This window comes from Ranitomeya imitator, chromosome 3 (assembly GCF_032444005.1).
Source record: "Ranitomeya imitator isolate aRanImi1 chromosome 3, aRanImi1.pri, whole genome shotgun sequence".
NCBI classification, from domain to species: domain Eukaryota; kingdom Metazoa; phylum Chordata; class Amphibia; order Anura; family Dendrobatidae; genus Ranitomeya; species Ranitomeya imitator.
This window is the reverse complement of record NC_091284.1, coordinates 39,906,727-39,927,378: the sequence shown is the minus strand read 5'-3', so window position 1 is coordinate 39,927,378 and position 20,652 is coordinate 39,906,727. Positions and strand designations below refer to the sequence as shown.

General features: G+C 44.5%; 1 protein-coding gene across 6 annotated transcripts in view; it reads left to right on the top strand.

Moving 5' to 3' along the window:
- Nucleotides 1-20,652, top strand: part of SON (SON DNA and RNA binding protein) — a 124,785-nt gene that overhangs the window by 53,446 nt on the left and 50,687 nt on the right. For all 6 annotated transcript variants that reach the window (XR_011319759.1, XR_011319758.1, XM_069760797.1 and 3 more), the window contains 3 exons: nt 1,051-13,215; nt 13,518-13,684; nt 14,452-14,595. Coding sequence is in view for 4 of the 6 variants with exons in the window: in XM_069760797.1 (XP_069616898.1) it covers nt 1,051-13,215; nt 13,518-13,684; nt 14,452-14,595 (12,476 nt within the window). In the remaining 2 variants the exon portion in view is untranslated. The remainder of the gene's footprint in view (nt 1-1,050; nt 13,216-13,517; nt 13,685-14,451; nt 14,596-20,652) is intronic.

The window sequence follows — 20,652 nt, the reverse complement described above, 5'->3', positions numbered from 1 at the left end:
GGCTGCGCTTGCACATATTGAGATCTTTGGATACTCTGGCCTCCTGAAGCAGTGACTATGCCTCCTGTGACCTCGCTCCACCCCTCTGCAGTAACATACTGTAAAATCAGACTATAAGACGCACCACCATTTTAATTAACATTTTTTTCGTACTTTCCTCCCCAAAACTTGAAGTGCGTCTTATAGTCCTTTAAAATACGGTATTTTTTTTAAGTCTTTAGATCTTTATTAGATATCTTGGTATTGCAGAAGGGCTTTTTCTGATATGTATAGGGAAATTGTATGCTTCCCCAGGCCCCCAAACCACCACCATGTGTTTATTGATCCCTTTTATATACTTCCTAACATGCCCCATTTCGTGGCTTACTGTTTTTTTTTTTTTTTTTTTAATTATGGTTAAAATCAGTTTTGTTACTGATATTGCAATATGCTTAATAGTGAGTTCCTTGTCTTGGAAGCACTGCTTTAACCAGACTAATTATCACGCCCCTCCGGGCAAAAGTGACATGATTTGCAAGAGCGGCATCACTGTCAACTATTTGCATATCTGCCTGACAATGCGCAATAAACCGAGTAAACACTCGCATGCCTAGGAAGGCAGCAGTGAAGCAAGACACAGCTATTACCGATTGCGTTTTGATAATCTCGTGGCTGGCTGTCTTGCCTCTTTAAATACGTGGTGGTTTGAGGGGCCTGAGGAAGCTGACCAGTTCCTTTTAAACTTAAAGCTTTCTAGAATGGTTGGATTCCCAACAATCCCAAAGAGAAAGGAGCAGGTGGTGGTCCTAGTGGGTCATTTACGTAAAATAATCGCAGCTCCTGTCCAGCTGTTATCTTGTATAGTGGCTCAGCTCTACTCGAGTTGGGGTAAGCATTTACACCATAACATTGCTCCTAGATGAAATTTTTGTAAAGTGGAGGGGAAAGCAAGTGTAGGGGAGTTGTCAATGTTTAATAAGAAAAACCTCTATATTTCTAGACAATGACACTATAAAAGTGATAGTCCTTAAACAGTTGGTTTTCTTAATACTTTTTTCATTTTTTTTCCAGCACCTGAAAAGGACAGTGAATCAAAAGACTTAAAAACAACAGATTTAAGTTCGGATGATGAAGTAAAAAAAGATTCATCAAAGAAAAAGTCAAAGAAGCACAAAAAACACAAAAGCAAAAAGAAAAAAAAGAAAAAGAAAAAAGAGAGAAATGAGAAGAGGTCCAAATCTACTTCGAGTGCTGAAGACCAAGAGAATGCAAGTTCAGAAATAAAGTCTTCTTGGAAACCAGTAATTTCACCTCCAGGAGAGCAAGACAGAATTAATATTTTGTCATCCCAAACTGTGGAGAATGTAGATGCTCTGCCTTCACTGGGAGTTCAAGAAAACGTAGATTCTGTTAAAGGACAACCTACTGGGCCCCAGTTAGATATTGATTCTGGGTTTTTTGGTCCCAAGTGTCCAAATGAAATGCAGTTTTCAGTTTCTTCAAATAATCTCCCTATCTGTGAAGTAGAAATGGCAGAACCTTCAAAAAGCCTGGATATTAATTGTCAACAAAATAATGAAAACGTGAAATGTACTGATGAACAGCATGAAAAACTGCATACAAACTGTGAAACGACTGAACCCCTCCAAAAAGAAATATCTTTGCCGAAACCAGAAACAGTACATTCAGAAGGAAAAAGTGTTGAATTGGGGGAAAGTAGATTAAATTCTGAAGGAAATAAAGATCTCCTTAAGCAACCTGACAATATATCATCGTTACCATTGCCGCCACAGACAGAATCAATTAGCACTAGTCTATCAAAATCAATAGCAAAATCACGATCAAGGTCGAAATCCTTAACAAGAGAAATTCGATCAAGGTCTAAGTCCTCTACAAAGTTGCCAAAGAAACAAGCTAGCTCAAAGTCTCTTACTAGACAAAGATCACGTTCAAGCTCTGTTGTGCGAAGGCGCAGGTCCCGATCCAGCTCAGCTGGCCAAAGACGGAGATCAAGATCCAAAACTCCCATTAGGCGAAGACGATCACGTTCTAGCACTCCTGTGCGATATTCTAAATCCCCAATAAGGAGTTGGTGGTCAAAGTCTATAAGAAACAGGCAAAGGTCTGTGTCAATTGAAAGGAGACGAAGGTCTAGAACAAGGTCCATTGGAAAAAGGCGTAGGTCTAGATCAAGGTCATATGAAAAAAGACGTAATTCAAGGACAAGGTCCAGTGCTAAAAGAATAAGATCAAGATCACGGTCAGCAAATAGAAGAAAATCAAGATCGACTAGCCGTAAACATAAAATGCGCTCAAGATCAGCAAGTAAACGAAAATCGAAATCTGTGATAAGGACTCCTTCAAAGTCTAGCTCGCCTTCTAAGAAGCGGAAATCTAAGTCTGCCTCTCCCGTTAAAAGGCAAAAGTCAAAAACAGTCTCCCCTGTTAGGAGGCGTAGGTCTAGATCTCGTTCACCTGTACAAAAACGCAGGTCCAGATCTGTTGTGACCTCTAAAAGACAGAGATCTAGCTCTGCCTCCAGAAGACGCAGGTCAAGGTCTACCTCCCGAAGACGAAAGTCAAAGTCCCCCTTGGCTTCCAGAAGGCGCCGGTCGAGGTCCCCCTCGGCTTCCAGGAGGCGCCGGTCGAGGTCCCCCTCTGCTTCCAGGAGGCGCCGGTCGAGGTCTCCCTCTGTTTCCAGGAGGCGCCGGTCGAGGTCTCCCTCTGTTTCCAGGAGGCGCCGGTCGAGGTCTCCCTCTGTTTCCAGGAGGCGCCGGTTGAGGTCCCCCTCTGTCTCTAGGAGGCGCCGGTCGAGGTCCCCCTCGGTTTCCAGGAGGCGCAGGTCGAGGTCCCCCTCGGTTTCCAGGAGGCGCAAGTCAAGGTCTCCCTCGGTTTCCAGAAGGCGCAGGTCGAGGTCCACATCAGCTTCCAGGAGGCGCAGATCGAGGTCTACCTCAGCATTCAGGAGGCGCAGGTCAAGATCGGCCTCCAGAAGGCGCAGATCAAGATCGGCCTCCATAAGACGCAGGTCGAGATCTACCTCCAGAAGATGCCGATCAAGAACAGGCTCAAACACTAGGAGGCCTAGATCTATGTCTGGTTCAGGTGTACAGAGACAAAAGTCACCATCTCATTCAGCAAGCAAAAGAAAGTCAAGGTCTACTTCAGTTTCAAGGGGAGACAAATCCACATTGCTGTCAATATCTGGTAAAGTCCAGTCTGGGTCTTTAATTTTAAAGTCAAAATCTGTGGAAAGTGAACCTACATTGCAGTCCAAATCTTCTGCTGAAGAACAGATACCTGGAAGCATGTCAATAGACGAAAAAACCCTTCCCATCTCTGAATCAGCTGTGGAATTACTTGGTCCAAATGAATCTACAGTAGAAAACCATAGTGAAATGAAATTGCCTGATGTGACTTCAGTGACTCAATCAAAAGACAGTTCATATGAGTCAAAAAACAGTTCACCAGTAGTTATGCTTATGCCATGCAATGATAATAGTATAGACATGGAGTTGTGTCCAGTGGAACAGGGTATTTCTTCTAATACTGCATTTAATGAAGACATTTCTATAGAATGCGACATGGATATCGAGCAAGACTCTTTAACACCCACACATATTGATTGCATAGAACAGTCTGCAGAAATTGTATTTATAGCTGAAAAAACTAACACCTTTGAGGTTGAGAGAGCAACAGATAATGAAAAGGTTGTGGAGCTAAGGACCGATGAACAGCCAGAACAAGATACTTTAGGCATTGATACAGAAAATGGAATTGTGTGTAAATCATTTGGACTATCGCTGTTGGCAAGCTCTTGTACCGTAGAGTCACCTGAATATAAGAAGGCTGAATTTTGTGATGAGAGATCCGTGGTTGTTCCCTTAACCGATTCTGTGTGTCACACTAAATCTAATGTGGAAGGAGAACCTGAATTTGCCTATGACGGTTCAGAGTTTGCATGCAAAGCCACCACCTCTCCAAACACAGAACTGTCAAGTACTGATCCTTTGCCAAATTGTATAGAGATACTGCAAGATTCTGAATCCATCAAGTACATGCAAAATGCTAGCATGGATACACCAGTGATGAAATGCCTGTCTCAGAAACATACTGATTCTGACCATCCTAACCTCACAGAAAAGGAAGACATACCGGAATTGCATGCAGAAAAGTGGGTTGATTCTTCGAAAACCTGTTCAGCAAGTGACCATATCACTTCTGAAGCAAAATCATGTTTTTCTCCAGTTACTTGTAATATGGAATTGGATTTATCATACAAGGATGAAGGTATCAAGATCAATAGTTTAATTTCAGATGAAAGCCAAAATGTTCCCGTACTTGCTAGTTCAAGATGTAGTATTTCCCCCAAAATTTGCAAACAAATTGTGGAAGATTCAGGTATGTTAAACGATGATTTTTCCCACCAGAAAAGCACTTCCAATTTAAAATCCCCAACCTTGGATGAAGATGTAATAAAACAAAGTTCCTTGAAAGAAAGGCTTGAAACGCAATTAATAGATTATGAATCTAATTCAAAAAAGATAAGTAAATCAGAAGAGGAGGTTGTGGAAGCTCGTCAGTCCAAAGCAGATTCTCAAATAACAGAGTTAGAGCAAATAAAAAGCAGCCTTACTGCTGAACATAGTTTTTCCCACTATCCAAAACAAAATTCCAGAAATGACATGTGTACGTCTAATGAAACCGAAAATGCCAATGCACCCAGCTGTATTACAGATATGGAACTCGTATTAAATGATAATTTGAAGGGAACGGGTGATGAGAAATTATCACACCCTATTAAAACCACTGTAGAAGTAAAGCAGACTTTAACCACTGTATCTATTAGTGAAGATCTTGGTAGTGCTTTTCAAGTTGAAAAATCTAAAAACTTGCCAGTATCCTCACCTTTTGGGATGAATCTTGTGAAATCTTCTCAACTGCTTGAAGATGAGCTAAATGTTCACAGCTTATTGAAAGGAGAAAAGGTGTCCACCGCTGAGGAAGAAAAGTCTACCTCTGAAATTGTTCTTCGTGATAGTTCAGTTTCACCTAGTTTAGATTATCATGAAATTACAAAGTCTAAACAACCAGCTACTAATAGTGTATGGCCTTTGACTGATTCCACAAAACAAAAATTGGAAGACCAAAGACATGAAGCAATTTCTAACACTAATAGCACAGAATTGGATTGGAAAGATGTTCCTAAACCTCCTTTAAACAGTATGAATGACGGCTGCACTAAACTTGATGCGGACAAGGTCTTGCCTGACAATGCTCAATTTGAGAGTTCTGACAGTAGCCAAAAGAGTAATGAAGTAATCTGTCATTTAGAAGAAACAAGTAGTAAATCAAGAGAGCAGAGTGCCTTTGTTTTGCGTGATGAAAAATGGTCTAATAGTCGTCAATCGAATAATGAGGAAGCTAAACTGGGGACTCAGGAAAGTGTTTCCGTTACAAAGACTGTTCAAAGACATTCTTCTGGTGACTTAACGCAACTGACAGACTCTGTTTTCAGTAAGCACCCTGATCGTGAATGCTCCACTAAACATGCAGATGATGTAGTAAATCTAAATGCAGTTGCTGATGACCACAGCCATGAAAATCGTGTTAAAGAAGGTTCATTCCAGTCATCAACAGAAGATAAGCAAGCTGAATTAGAAACACTAGATCAAAGTTCAAAGGCCAAACCTGCTTATAGTGGTTTCAGAAATATTAAGTCCTTGGAAGATCCAAAGTTGTCCCCTAAGCCTTTTTTGCATGAGACATGGAAGCCATCTGTTAGTACTGTGCCAGTTCAATTCAAATTTAGCAAAACCTTTAAGACTCTCGGCATCTCTCAACTATGTAGCGCATCTGAAGACTCATCGGATGTAGAGATTTCTAAAGTTAACATCTCTTCAGGTATTCTCCGTAGCGCCAATGCATCTACATCAGATACTTCAAAGTCTAGTTCGAAGGCATCTTTGGAGCTATCAAGTACTCAAAATACGGCAAATGTTGGTGTAAAATCTAAGTCTAGTTCCACTGTTGAATCCTCGTGTGATAAATCTACTGAGCCCTCCCAATCAGACCTTCAGTCTAGGCATCTTTCTGAGAAGGACCTTTCACAGGTTGATGACCTCCAAGCTGCAGATGATTCTGGTTCTAGTACAAAGCACACATTTCCGCACATTAAGCAGCGGCAGTACCGATCAAGATCTGTAGCTAAAGATAGTCGAACACCTTCTGAAGATAGAGGACATGCCTCCCGTTCACGATCAAAGTCTATTTCTCGAAGACGACGTTCAGGTTCTAAATCTTCATCACGGAAAAAGCGGTCCCAGTCATCATCAAGAAAGAAAAGTTCACATTCTAAGTCGGATAGAAAGAAACGCTCCCGCTCCAGGTCAAGAGGACGAAAAAGGCGTTCACAATCAAAGTCCAAGGGCAAAAAGAAACGATCCACTTCAAAATTGTCAGGAAAAAGAAAACGTTCCACATCAAAATCATCTGAGAGGACTGAGGGTTCTAAATCTTTAGCAAAGCAGAGGAGTTCACGTTCCAAGTCAAAAACACGAAAAAAGAAATTGTCTAAGTCACCAGAAAGGAAAGGCAGGTCACGTAGTAGATCAGAATCAAAGAGAAATTTACACTCCAAAACAAGTTCTACAAAGCGATCTCGTTCCAAGACTCCAAACAGCAGGAGAAAATCACATTCTAAATCGTCATCAAGAAGTCGCTCGCGTTCAATGTCTGCCCCTTGGAAACACTCAAAGTCTTCATTACGTAGGAAACGCTCTCATTCCAGTTCAAGATCAGTGACACCAAGAAGACTTTCCCGTTCAAGAAATAGGAGGCGTTCTTTTTCAAGATCTCCAGCTCTACGAAGTTCTTCAAGATCACGTTCGCGGTGGCAGCGTTCCAGATCTCGTGGAAGATGGCGGCGTTCCCGTTCTCTTTCAACCTCCAGACGTCGCTCTAGGTCAACATCTAGGCTTTCTTCTTCTCTATCAACTAAGAAAAGAAAATCCTTATCACCTCTTCGTAGGAGGCGATCTCGATCACAAAACAAGCAGAAAGAAAAGTCTCCTGTAAGTAAGCGAAAGTCAACCTCACCACCACCACTGTTACAGAAAAAAACTGCCTTGTCAAAACCTGCAGGTTTTAAGCACAGTATTGGGTTAAAATCTCTTATTCAGAAGCAGTTATCCCAAGCCAAGTCACAAGGATCAACCGGAAAGCTTCCCAAGGAACAAATACCTTTACTTAATATAACAAGGAGAACACCGTTACCACTTTTTTCTTCTAGAGCACAGGCTCCTATGTCTAATTTGAGTACTGTTGGACAAATGTCTATACCTAATTTGGCTGAGGTGCCTCTGCCCAGTATGTCTGCAGGAAGTCACATTCATATGCCTAGTGTACCACCTGCAGAACCACTTTCTGTATCCAGCTTAGCTGCTGAAACACAGTTGTCTGTTCCTGACCTGACAACTGCAAACCAATGGCACATGCATGATATGTCTGGAGCATGGTCTGTACCTGATATTGCTGCAGGAACCCAGTGGTCTATGGGAGACTTAGGAGCTGGTGCCCAATGGCCGATGTCGGATCTAACAGCTGGCTCACACTGGCCCATGCATGATATGACCGTTGGAGCTCAGTGGTCTATGCCTGATCTTGCTGCTGGCACACAATGGGGTGTCCCCGATGTAGCCACTGGAGCACAATGGGCAGTGCCCGACTTGACTGCTGGAGCACAGTGGGCTGTGCCTGATCTTACTGCAGGGTCTCAGTGGGCCATGACTAATATGAGATCTGGGGCTCAGTGGGCTGTGCCAGACTTGGCAGCAACAGCACAATGGACAGTGCCTGATCTTACTGCTGGAGCACACATACAAAGGGCTGATTTGGCACCAGAAGCTCAAGTCCCAGGTTCAGATCTTGCACCTGAAGCACAAGTTCCTGGTTCTGACCTTGCTGCTGAAGCCCAAGTCCCTGGTTCTGATTTGGCTGCTGAAGCACAGGTGCCTGGATTTGACATGGTAGCTGAAGCTCAAGTACCACCTGAACATGACTTGATTTCTGAAGAGCATAATATGATGCCTGATGTAGCTGCTGAAGCCTTGGTGCCAGTTGCAAGCTCAACAGTTGTGCCTGATGTTGCAGCTGGAATTCCTTTACCTGACGTTACAGCTGCTGCACAGATGCCTGTACCTGATGTTGCTGCTACAGTACATATGCCAGATGTGGCGACAGAAGCTCAAAAGCAAATGTCTGATTTTGTTTCTACACAGGCCTATATGTCTTTGTCTCCTGACCAGTCAGTTGAGGATTTACACTTTGGAAAGCCTGTTGCATCTTCCGAACATCAAACAGATTCCAATGCATGCAATGCTTTTCAGCAGCAACCATCACTTGAGTCCAACATGAATACTTCACAGAACTTAAAAATTGAAGAGACTTTATCCTCTGAGCAGCAATTGCCACTCGATTGTATTGAGAAATCTCAGTCTACTGAATTAAATGATAAAACCAGCTTGGGGGACAAGGATGACCTACATTTAAATCAGCCAGTAACAGATTTACTAAATAACCTCCCACAACTAGAGCCTGCCATGGACTGTCATTTAAGCAGCGAAACGTGTAGGGAATCTGATGTTCCTTTCGCTTCCTGTGAGAGTTCTGATGACACCACCCATTCCATATCTGGGGAGTCAGATGCTACAAAAGAAATGGGCTCCGATGATTTGTTGCCGTGTGATCCCCATGATAGCCATAGTAATATTTTTGTTGAACCCCAATCTAGCCCTGTCCAAACAACATCTGTTGAATCCCAATCTTGCCCTGGCCAAACACAACCAATTGAATCCCAATCTAGCCCTAACCAAGAATCATCTGTTGAACCCTTTGAGGACAGTGGCCAGGATCCACTTGATCTAACAAACTCAGTGACTGACCATTTACAGATTAAATTGTATAATACTTCGGATCATACACTGACAGAGGAACCGTATACTGTACTCACAGTTGCAAGCCCTGATAACTTATTACAGAATGAATCCTCTCTTAATTCTAATACCACAATGGAAATTAATTCTCACAGTATTTCTAACCTCAAGGAAATTGAAGCTTGTAGTCCAAACTTTTCTGAGAAAGTGGACCTCCTTTTCCCACCTGAACATGCTGCTAGCCCAGAACAAACTCCGCTTGTTGAACCATTTGCTAGCCCTGATCACCCTCAGTTAGTGGAACCCTATAATAGCCCAGTACATCCTGAGTTGGTGGAACCTTACAACAGCCCGCAGCACTCCCTTTCTGAGAAAATGAGTACCAGTCCAGAACACCCTCAGCTTGTCGAACCTTATGCTAGTCCCGAATTTCCACAGCTAGTTGAACCATATGCTAGCCCTGATCATCAACAGCTAGATGAACCCTACCATGACACAGAAAACTCACCGGTTTGTGAACCTTCCAGGAGTCCTGTCTTAACTGAAAATGCTGGCAGCCCTACTGTAAAACCTGATCTGTGTTCTACCTCTGAACAAACTTTAGTATCTCCCATTGTGACATGCCCTCAAACTAATTGTGACATTGTTTTACTGAATGAGCCAGATATCAATACGGACTCACCCAGCGCTGATGATTTAGAAGGCAAAAAAGATTTTTCTCAACTGCATGAATACTCATCAGACACATTAGAGGTACCTAAGACACAAGAAGAGATGGTCGATTCTGATTATCCTCAGTCCAGTAAATTACATACAAGTGTATCTCTGCAAGAAGTTCCTTGCCCAAATCTCATTACCGCTTATTCATTAGAAAGCCGTTTTAGTCCCAAGGAGACCACTTCAGAAGAATATTCCTCAGCAGTAAATCAGTCAGAAGAAACTTCTATAGGAACTCATTTGGAGCACCCTACAAGCCCTGCCCAGCTCTTGACTAAACAGCCTTGCAGTCCTCACACAATTCACCAAGAGGAATCGTTTTCCATCATCGACCATAAACCTCTTAATTTATGCACTTCACCTAATACAAAGCTTGATTCATCATGTGTCACCACCAATGAGGAGCTTCTGAGTGATCATGTCGCCGATGAAAGATTTCAGACAAAAGAACTGTGTTGCATTAATGAAGCTCCACAATTACCTAAACACTTCAGTTCTGAACAAGAGAAACTGTATAATATAACAGTTCAACCTCAGGAAAACTTTCAAAGTCCATCTATACTACACACAAATAATCAATCTCTTAATGATGATCAAGCCCGAATACCAGAATATGAGAACCCTTCTGCTGAGGACACAAACAAAGACGATAATTTACATGTTCCCGTCTTGTCAGATACCATTATAAATTTGCATAGTGGAGATCCATCTTGTGCTATCATACCTTCACCAGACCAAGATGAACATGAAACTATCACTGAGCCTTTTCACTCTGAAGAAAGTAAAGCTTCTGTTTGTGATTTTCCTGACAAGTTAATTGTTACTGAAGTCGATAAACTCTCGGACAAAGCTTCTCCCAGCCCAGATGCAGTCTTGCTTCATGAAACACAAAGCTATTGCTCGTCTCCCTCAAAAGAACTTTCTGATTCCACCAATATTATTGTTTCAGAGCATTATTCTGATTCTGAACACAGCATATCCTCTGAATATTCTGTCAAAATCAACCAAAACCTTGACCACACTGATGAGACTCCTAGCCCTGATGTTATCCATTCACAAGAAATATCTCCTGACAAATATGATGAAAACACATTACCTACTGAAAATTCATCATTTCCACTAGATTTGACATGTGTAATTCAAGATAAACTACCTTGTTTGACTTCTACCCAAGCCACAGACTCATCTGTCGAATGTGTAAAGCATAAACCTGAGGATAATGGGGAATGTATTACGAGTCACCATTTTACAATTACTCCACCTGACCTATTGCCTTATGATTCTGATCAGCCTACAGATACTTGTACTGGACCATCATCTGAGCCAGTCCCATTTAATTCGCAACCACCACCAGAACTTCTACCTTATGATTCTGAGCAACCTGCAAACTCTTTTCTCAGTATTTCAGATTATTCTACTGAACAAGGTTCTTCAGTTTTTCATGCACCACCTGAGCTATTGCCCTACGATTCTGATCAGCCCATTGACTTGCATAATCAACAACCACAACATACCGAAGAACTACTGGTCCATGACTCAACCACTATCCATCCTGAACCTAACAAAGCTTTAGATCTGCCTTCAGTGGACTCTGAGGAAAGCTTAAGTAACAGTGCATGCTTAGCTATACATGAAGTACCAGAAAAATGTGAGCCTTGCAATGAAGACGTTGATCCACAACCGAATTTTGTAAAGGAAGTTTCTTCTGAATCTCCTTTGACAGAGCACATGTCTACTTCAGAAACTCGACAAGAACATTCAGTTCCTTCTCCAGTTGCTGATTGTACCCTAGAGTATCCAGGTTCTTCCTTGTCTTCAACCGATGAAAACCATTCTATTCATCAGTCTGTAGAAAATGAGCAGCCAGTTGTTCAGCTAGATTCAGGTTCAGACAGTACAGAAAATCTAACTTTCAGGAGTGAAGACAAAACAGAACAAATGTCTCTATTAAAAAATATTCCTGACACTTCTGAGGCACAGTGCACTTCTAAGTTAATGAACACTTCCGAATCTGAAACATCAAGAGTTTTGCCTTTGATGCAAGAAGACATTTCTTTGGATACTACCCAGCAGAGTACACCGCAAAAAACCCTGACAGATGCTGACTATACACAGTCTCAACCTGCATCTAGGAATACAGATCCCATCTCAGAAGTGAAAAGCAGACCAGAACATTCACGATCAAGATCCCGAGACAGAAAAAAATCTAGATCTAAGTCTGTCCCAAAAAATAAACGTTCTCGCTCTAAATCTGTAACCAAGAAGTCACATGCGAAGTCTCTGGTGAAATCAAGGAGAAGCAAGTCTCGCTCAGCTTCTACTGAAAGCAATAGACAATCTCCTGTAGTAAAAAAGAAGGAATCCACACATGTGGTGCGCAAGAGATCTTCAAGGTCAGCTTCTGTCGGAAGTAGAAGGCGGTCTCATTCTGTATCAGTCTCTCCTAGAAAGCGTTCAAAGTCATCTTCTGTTGGTCGCAAGAGTAATAGGAGGCACTCTCGATCGCCCTCCGAGATTCGTAGGCGGTCTCGTTCACAATCAGTCCCCAGTAGGAGACGATCTCAATCATTGTCCCGCAGAAGACGCTCCCCTTCATCTCCTGCAACTCGCAAAAAAAGCTCTCCTTCACCTTCCGTGATGCGCCGGAGACGTTCAGTTTCTGCTTCACGCAGGAGACGCTCCCCTTCACCGACTGCATCTCGTAGCAGACGCTCCCCTTCACCTACCACTCGGAGGAGACGTTCACCCTCTGTCACTCGCAGGAGGCGCTCTCCTTCACCTATTGTCACTCGCAGGAGACGCTCTCCTTCTATTGTCACTCGCAGGAGACGCTCTCCTTCCCCTATTGTCACTCGTAGGAGACGATCTCCCTCTTCCACTCGCAGAAAGCGTTCTCGATCACCATCTGCACCTCGCAGGAGGCGTTCTCCTTCACCCTTTACCACTCGCAGAAGGCGATCTAATTCACCCGCAACTTCTCGTAGGAGACGATCGCCATCACCGGAGTTTCGCAGAAAGAGATCCCCATCATTGTCTGTATCTCACAATCGGCACTCCCGTTCTCCATCTGTACCAAGAAAAAGACGATCTCGTTCTACATCTGCCTCCCGCAGGAGAAGGTCTCGGTCCGCTTCTCAGAGGAAACGCTCGCGTTCTGTTTCCTCCCCCAGAAAAAAGAGGTCTAAATCTGCATCAAAATCACCGACCGGCAAACAGTCAAAGTCTGATCGTTCTCCGAGTCCCTCACAGAGTGATATTTCACGTAAGCGGAAAACGCGGTCACGGTCCTCATCAAGGGACAAGAAAACAGTTGAAAAGAGAAGAAAAAGGTCAAGCTCTAAAGATTCTTCTAAAGATTACTACAGTGCTAAACAAAGGCGGAAAAGTCGAACACCACCAAGACGGAAAAAGTCAAGGTCTCCTGTCAGAAGAGCAAGTGTATGCAAATCTCCAGTTAGAAGGAGACGCTCGAGATCGCCTATTAGAAGGAAGAGTTTTAGTAGGTCTCCCATTCGTCGAAAGCGATCAAGATCTAGAGATATGTCTATGGACTCCGCCCGATCCCCTAAACGTCTCACGGATCTTGGTAAATATGCTTTGATATCTAGTTCTGACTATGTTCTAAATTACTACTGATATTGAAGGGGTAGAAATCTTCCATTTTATATGTTCAGCTAAATATTGGTAGTTTGTGACCTTGGATCTCCACCAATTGTCAATTTATAGTGTTCTTTGGGACTATATCTGTCCAGTGCTAAATAAATTAGAGATCTAGTTTGAAACCTCTTCTAGAAATCTGGTGATCGTTGTTGGTTGACTGATTTTGTCTCTTATGTTTTATCTTTGCAAAAGATGAGTGGGTTTCACAATACCGATTTACCTTTTCAGACAAAGCTCAACTTCTGGAAATTGCCAAAGCTAATGCAGCGGCCATGTGTGTTAAGGCAGGTGTTCCTTTACCGCCAAGCTTGAAGCCTATTACAACATCAACTGCAGGCGTGGATGAAAATATTACCCATCGGACGTATGGTGTAACCATACAGGAACTTACAGAGGTTAGTAGAAGCCAGGTTCTAAAACAGAAAAAAACAAAAACGTTTAGATATAGGGTTGAAAACATGAGTCATTAGATATGACCAAATCTTAGCCATTATTTTGGCATTTTGCTTGTTATTACATAAGTTTGCGATTACAGCTATTATGCCTTGTGTGTCTGCCACTTTCTTTTGTTGTAAAAGGTGAATATTTGAGATTTTTTTTTAATATGTGAGAATGGTGCAATGCAAATTTTGAGGGAATGTTAACTCTTGGGTATCGGTCTTGCTGATTTCATTAATCGGCCCTAAAAACCTTGTGTATTCATGTTAAATTGAATTGGGGTCTGTGTGTTATGGGGTGAAGTTGTGAGAAAACAAATAAGTGACGTGATGCGGATTCTGCTAAAAACAGTGTCCAGTAACCATGCCGATTATTGGCAAATTAAATTGGAAATCTGCAGCAAAACTCTGATGGTCGGCTTTGTTTTTTTTCCATGGACTCCTTGTAAATCTATGGCGATGTTTTGAGTGAGCTTGGTGGAGAATCTCCAACAAATCATGACCTTAAAGCTGGGGCTACACTGCGACTTTGGCCGTGACTCAGGTCAAGTGGCCAAAGCTTGCTAGGTGTGTAGTTGCTACAACACAGCACAATAAAATCGAGTTGGGTTTCATTAATGTCACTGTTACATCGACAGGCAAGTCACAAAAAATTCAACCAGATATGATTGGCATGGTTTTTTTAATTTTCAAATAGTAAATCCTTATTTTTATTTTTTTTATAGAAATGCAAACAAATTGCTCAGAGTAAAGAAGATGATGTGATTGTAAATAAACCTCACGATTCTGATGAAGAGGAAGAAGACCGACCTTTTTATAATCACCCGTTTAAAGTCAGTGAACATAAACCGATTTCCTTCAGCTTACTGGTAAGTACTTGTCAATTATATCATTTCTATCTATTAAGTAATGCGTTAATGAAGTGTCGTGACTTTAAAGGCATTTTATTTTCTTTTTTCCAAGATCCGAAATGATTGATTTGGTTTTCTGTAATTTTGCCTGAATTGATCGAAGTGTTGACAGTGGTTTGATGAGGGATCCAAAGTATGAATCTTAACATTGGAGAGATTTATCAAGCTAAATATTCCAAATAGAAAGCATTTTAGACACGTTTAATGTCTTCTCTGACAATGGGGTGTGGCTTGACAGGAAAGGGTCATGGCCTAGTGTGCAACCTTATGCACAAAATTAAACTGTGAGGCTATGTGCACAGTTTCAGGATTCTTTGCAGAATTTTCCTGAACAAAACCGGACTTTCTGCAAGAAATCCGCTCTTGTTTTTTTTCGCGTTTTTTATGCGTATTTTTCCGGAGCTTTCCACTACTATATTATATAGTGGCAAATCAGGAGATTTTCCACAAAATTAATGAACATGCTGCGTTTTTGTTCCCACGATGCGTTTCTTTGTAACAGAGAAAATTACCTACATGTGTCTCCGAAGATCAGAAGCAATTTGTTTCTATTATCTTTTCTCCTACACCTCATTGGGGGACACAAAACCATGGGTGGTATGCTGCTGCCACTAGGAGGACACTAAGTAAACACAGAAAGAATAGATCCTCCCCTGCAGTCTACACCCTCCTGCTGGCTCTCAGTGAGCAAGTTCTTGCTTAGTGTCTGTAGGAGGCACTTGGGTCTGCTTTCAGACCCCACCGTTTTTATTTTAGCTTTTTACCTTTTATTCTATTTTTCTTTAACGGAGCAAATGGGGCGACGGATCCTTTCTAGGTTCCGATCTCCCCCGAACTATCAACAGGCAAGTGCGTGGAGCATCCCTCCCGTATCCTTTCCTGCAACGTTGGATGCCAGCCCTGAGCTCACCTTACGGGCGACGGTTCCTTCGTGTTTCGATCTCCCCCTCCATAGCAGGCGACCACATGGAGTAGTTCTCCATCTACCTCCCCTGGAGCCAGGTGCATAGCCGAACATGATATATATGGCGTCCGTGCAGTCCCCCACTGCATCACCACTGATATAGCGGATGACGCAAGGCGGCAGAAGCTCTCCACCCCCTCCCGGACTATGGCGACGTTGGATTGAGCACCGGCCCACCGCATCTACTGTGAGTACACTGCGGGGGCCGAGGCGCTGGGGGTTCATGGTCCCTGGGGTACGGGAGGTCCGCACCTTAAGCCTGTGTCCGTGGGTGGTCCGTAGTGCGGCAACCCCACGAAGGAGTGCAGCTAATGTTGGCGCCAAAAGCGGTCACGGGCTGCTGCAGGCTGCAACGCAGAGGAGTTAACAAAAAAAAAATTCCCTCAATACAGGCCGGAGTTTTTGGCCACGCCCACCGGCAGTTAGCCACACCCACTTTTCCTGGCGCTTCTCGTTCCCTGTGATGAGCTCCCACTTCCTGGTCTCGGCGGCCATCTTGGGACACCCACAGCCCTGATGCTGCAGCACTGCTCCAGCGTTTCCTATCACAGCCCTCAGGAGTAGCGTTTTTTTCTCTGCCTACACTGCAGACCTGCCCTGGGGACTCAAGACACAGGACCTGGGTAAGCTCCAGAAGCATAGCTTAACCCTTCCCCTGCTAGTAAGCGCTTTCCTCCAGGCTTTATGTCTCAACCAAAGCCTCACAAAAAGTCTGGGAAAACCCACACTGTAGTTTTCGCTGCATGTACCTCCTGTAAGGTATCATTACCCCGGGGTCACAATACTGCATTATGCACAGCCTGTGAACCGGTGACTGCTCAGGAACCACCTGTTGCTGATACTGAACCCAGTGAGCCTAGTCCCCCCTGAGTGGGCTACCTCCCTTTCCCGGTCTATGGCATCCCTGGCAAAAGCGTTAGACTCGTTCCGAGACCCTTCCTCTAACCAGGGCACTAATACGGACGACTCTTCCGATGGTCAGAACCCCTTGTACTCCAGGGGTCGTACCTTGCCAAGAAGTTCTCACTCTTCTAGGAAAAGGACTCGTGCCATATCCCCAGACCATCACTGGGATTCGGGTTCTGAGAGCTCCTTTTCTCGCTCCCCTTCCATTGGGGCTAGTGGAGAACCTGTTTCAGAGGATGATTCTGATACGTCCCTAGATCAGGAATATCATCACGATCAGGAGACTCTCGACTCTCTAATTGAGTCAGTGAATAAGGCTTTGAGACTCGAGGAGGAACTTTTATCTAAAACGGATCATGCTGGGTCCTTTAAGAGGACCAAACGAGCTCAGTGTTCGCCACTCATCCTGAGTTTAAGCAAATAGTTGAATCTCACAGGATCCGTCCAGATAAATGATTCACAGGGCAGAAGCCCATGGAGTCCAAATATCCCTTTGCCCAGGATCTAAGAAAAGATTGGTCACAATCTCCCCCAGTAGATCCCCCGGTATCGCGCCTGGCTATGAAATCTGTTTTTTCCAGGACGTCCCCCTGACAGCACATTGGAGGAAGTCCTCCTCCTCCTTGCAGGGACAGGAAATACAACACGAGAGGTTAAAAGGTCCCACTCCACCCCCTTTTCCTCAGTGTTTTCCTGTCCCTGCATGGGACACATGAGAGGATGCAGCGCTATACAAGCGTGAAGACTCACCAGTCTGGAGGGCACGGGGAATCGTGCGGCTAACGCCAATAACCTTCCCCCGCAACACTAAGCCCCAGGCAGATACTTCCACAGTGTGGAACGCGGAAGTAAGATCATTAGATCAGAGCAGTATTTTCGGTGTCAGGCGCAGGTAAGGTGACGTCAGATCCGGGGGCATCTCTGTGTGCGTTCCACCTTGTGGAACGCGGAAGCAAGTGTTATTAAGAGCGCAAAAGCTCAGGGCACTCGCAGATTGTTATCCAGCGCTGCTTCTGGTGGTAAGAGAGCACCGGAGTGAATCCCTGGAGAATATTTTGCGGCAGGACACAGAAGTTCGTGGGGTCCGTGCTAGCAGGCTGCTGCAAACATGCCGGAGACTAAGGGTGAGTGCAGCAGATGCTGCTATATCCATTATGTGTTTAGGAGATCACATATTTATAATGGCATTTCTCCACAGAAGATATGGAGAACAGGAATGAGGAGACGGGGGTAAGTGCGCAGTGCGCAGAGTACATATATATACGCCTGCACACACACTGAGCCGTTCTTGTCCTTATTCTTATATTTAGGATAAAGAGGCCAGTCAGACTCCCCTCCCTCAGACTAAAAAGCTTGGCAAGGTGTTAACAAAATGTAAGAGGTGCTCTATATGTAATGTGAAGCTTTCAGAAACATACAAGAAAGCTCTCTGCAGCTCTTGTATTAAGAAGATTGTCAGAGATGAACAACAATCAATGTTATCGGAGATGAGGAGTATAATCCGGGAGGAGGTCCAGAATTCCTTGGCCTCAATGTCTCAACGGGAAGTGTACAGTCTGGGCCCGGCTCGTAAGAGACCAAGAAGGGATCCAGAACAAGAGGATCAGGATGGTTCATCAGCACTCTACTAGGGCTGTTTCAGCATCATGGGCTGAACGAGCAGGAGCGTCCCTAGATCAGATTTGCAAGGCCGCAACTTGGGCCAGGGTAAACACGTTCTGTAAGCACTATAAACTAGACGTAGCAGCAGCTCAGCAGACATCTTATGGGAGAAAAGTTCTCCATGCAGTTGTCCCACCTTAAACGTGGTTTTTTCATTGGTATTCTCCAATGTGCTGTCAGGGGGACGTCCTGGAAAATGGGTATTATACCTACCGATAATTCGGTTTCCAGGAGTCCATCCTGACAGCACCGTTTCCCCCCCCCCCCCCCCCCTATGTATGCCAGTTCATATGCTGTAATATGTTTGGTTAATAAAGTTTTCAACAGTATATCTATCCATGGTGTGGTACTTGTCAAAACACTGAGGAAAAGGGGGTGGAGTGGGACCTTTTAACCTCTCGTGTTGTATTTCCTGTCCCTGCAAGGAGGAGGACGTCCTCCAATGTGCTGTCAGGATGGACTCCTGGAAACCGAATTATCGGTAGGTATAATACCCATTATCCTCCTCGGAGGGCTCCTCTATTAAATATCCAACCAATCGTCAGATCGACAATATGGCACGTTCAGCTTTTGAAACCTCAGCAGCCGCACTCTTTCCATCTTTTTCCGCTACGTGGGTGGCTAAGGCTATGACTCACTGGGCTAAGGTCTTGTCTTCAGCAGTACTGGATACCAATCTTCCCCCCAAGATAGCAGACCTCGCTACTCAGATAGTCAGAGCTGGAGATTTTGTAGTGACCGCGTCCCTGGATGCCGCTGACTGCGCTTCTCAAGCAGCAGCCAATGCCATCACCATCCGGAGGTCCTTATGGCTCAGGGACTGGCATGTGGATTCTGCTTCTAAAAAGTCAATGACTTCTCTCCCATATCAGAGCGGTCGCCTTTTTGGCGAAAAGCTCGACCAGTTAATTTCTGACGCCACTGGAGGAAAGAGTAAAGATCTTCCTCAACAGAGACCTTCTCGGCCCTTTCGGAACCTGCAACCACAGGCTCTGTCCCTATTTTTTTCGTTACAACTCAAACTGGTCCTCAACTTCCACATCTCCTGGTTCCGGCCGGGCACAACGTGGAGACAGAGGTTCACAGACCTCTTTTAAGCCTTCCCCTTCATGGAGAGGCAGGCCAAAACAGCCGGGATCCAGAGGCGCCAGAACGGGCAGACCTTCCACACAATGACTCACTGCGGTATCCGGGAGACACCCTCAAAGTAGGTGGCCGCCTGCTTTCCTTCAGTGCCGCGTGGCTCTCAGTCGTTTACGACGAGTGGGTCCGTGGTCTAATGTCCTCCGGATACAAGCTAGATCTCTTATCTCGTACTCCAAACCGTTTTTTCCTGTCTTCTCCTCCCAGGGCAAAAGCATCAGAGTTCTTCAAAGCTATAAGCTGTCTGAGAAAAGACGGAGTTATTATTCCGGTCCTTCAAAACGAAAGGTTTTAAGGTTTTTATTCAAACCTTTTCATTGTTCCAAAGAAGGACGGTACAGTACGGCCCATACTGGACCTAAAACTGCTGAACAAGTTCATCAGGGTGCGACAGTTCCAGATGGAATCGCTTCGTTCTGTCATCGCCTCCATGGAAAAAGGCGAGTTCCTGGCATCTGTAGACATCCAGAACGCATACCTCCACATTCCTATTTTACCTTCTCACCAAAGGTTTCTTCGCAGTTCAGGAAGATCACTTCCAATTCGTTGCTCTGTCCTTCGGCCTCGCCACCGCCCCCAGGGTATTCACCAAGGTCATGGCGGCTGCCGTGGCCATACTCCACACCCGAGGTGTGGTGGCGCTTCCGTACTTAGACGATATCTTCATCAAAGGCCCCTCATTCCGCTCCTGCAAGGAAGCCATGGCCATCACAATAGATACCTTTTCTCGCCTGGGTTGGAAGATAAACTTCATAAAATCTTCACCAGTACTGGCTCAGTGAATTTCCTTTCTAGGAATGATACTCGACTCGTCCCGGGGGTTGGTTCTTCTTCCCCCGGAAAAGATCTCAGTCTTTCAGCGAGAAGCTCAGAAACTCTCTCAGCCTCGCTCTCGCTCTCTGCGCTTCAATATGAGAGTCCTCGGCAGGATGGTTGCAGCTATGGAGGCCGTTCCATTTGCCCAACTACACCTCAGTCACCTACAGCATGCCCTCCTGGCTGTTTAAGACAGGAACCCGTTCTCCCTAGACCGTCGGTTCCTCCTTCCCCAGCGAGTCAGACAATCTCTCAGGTGGTGGACATTGAAATCCTCCCTGAATCAAGGGAAGTCTTTTCTTAAACTACACTGGCTGGTTGTGACGACAGACGCCAGTCTTCTAGGCTGGGGTGCGGTGTTCCTTCATCACACTGCTCAGGGCCACTGGTCCCCCCAGGAATCACGCCTTCCAATCAACATCTTGGAAATCCGGGCGATCAGGCTGGTACATCTCCAATTCCATCCCTTCCTAGCAAGTTGCCCAATCAGGATTCAGTCCGACAACGCCACTGCTGTGGCATAC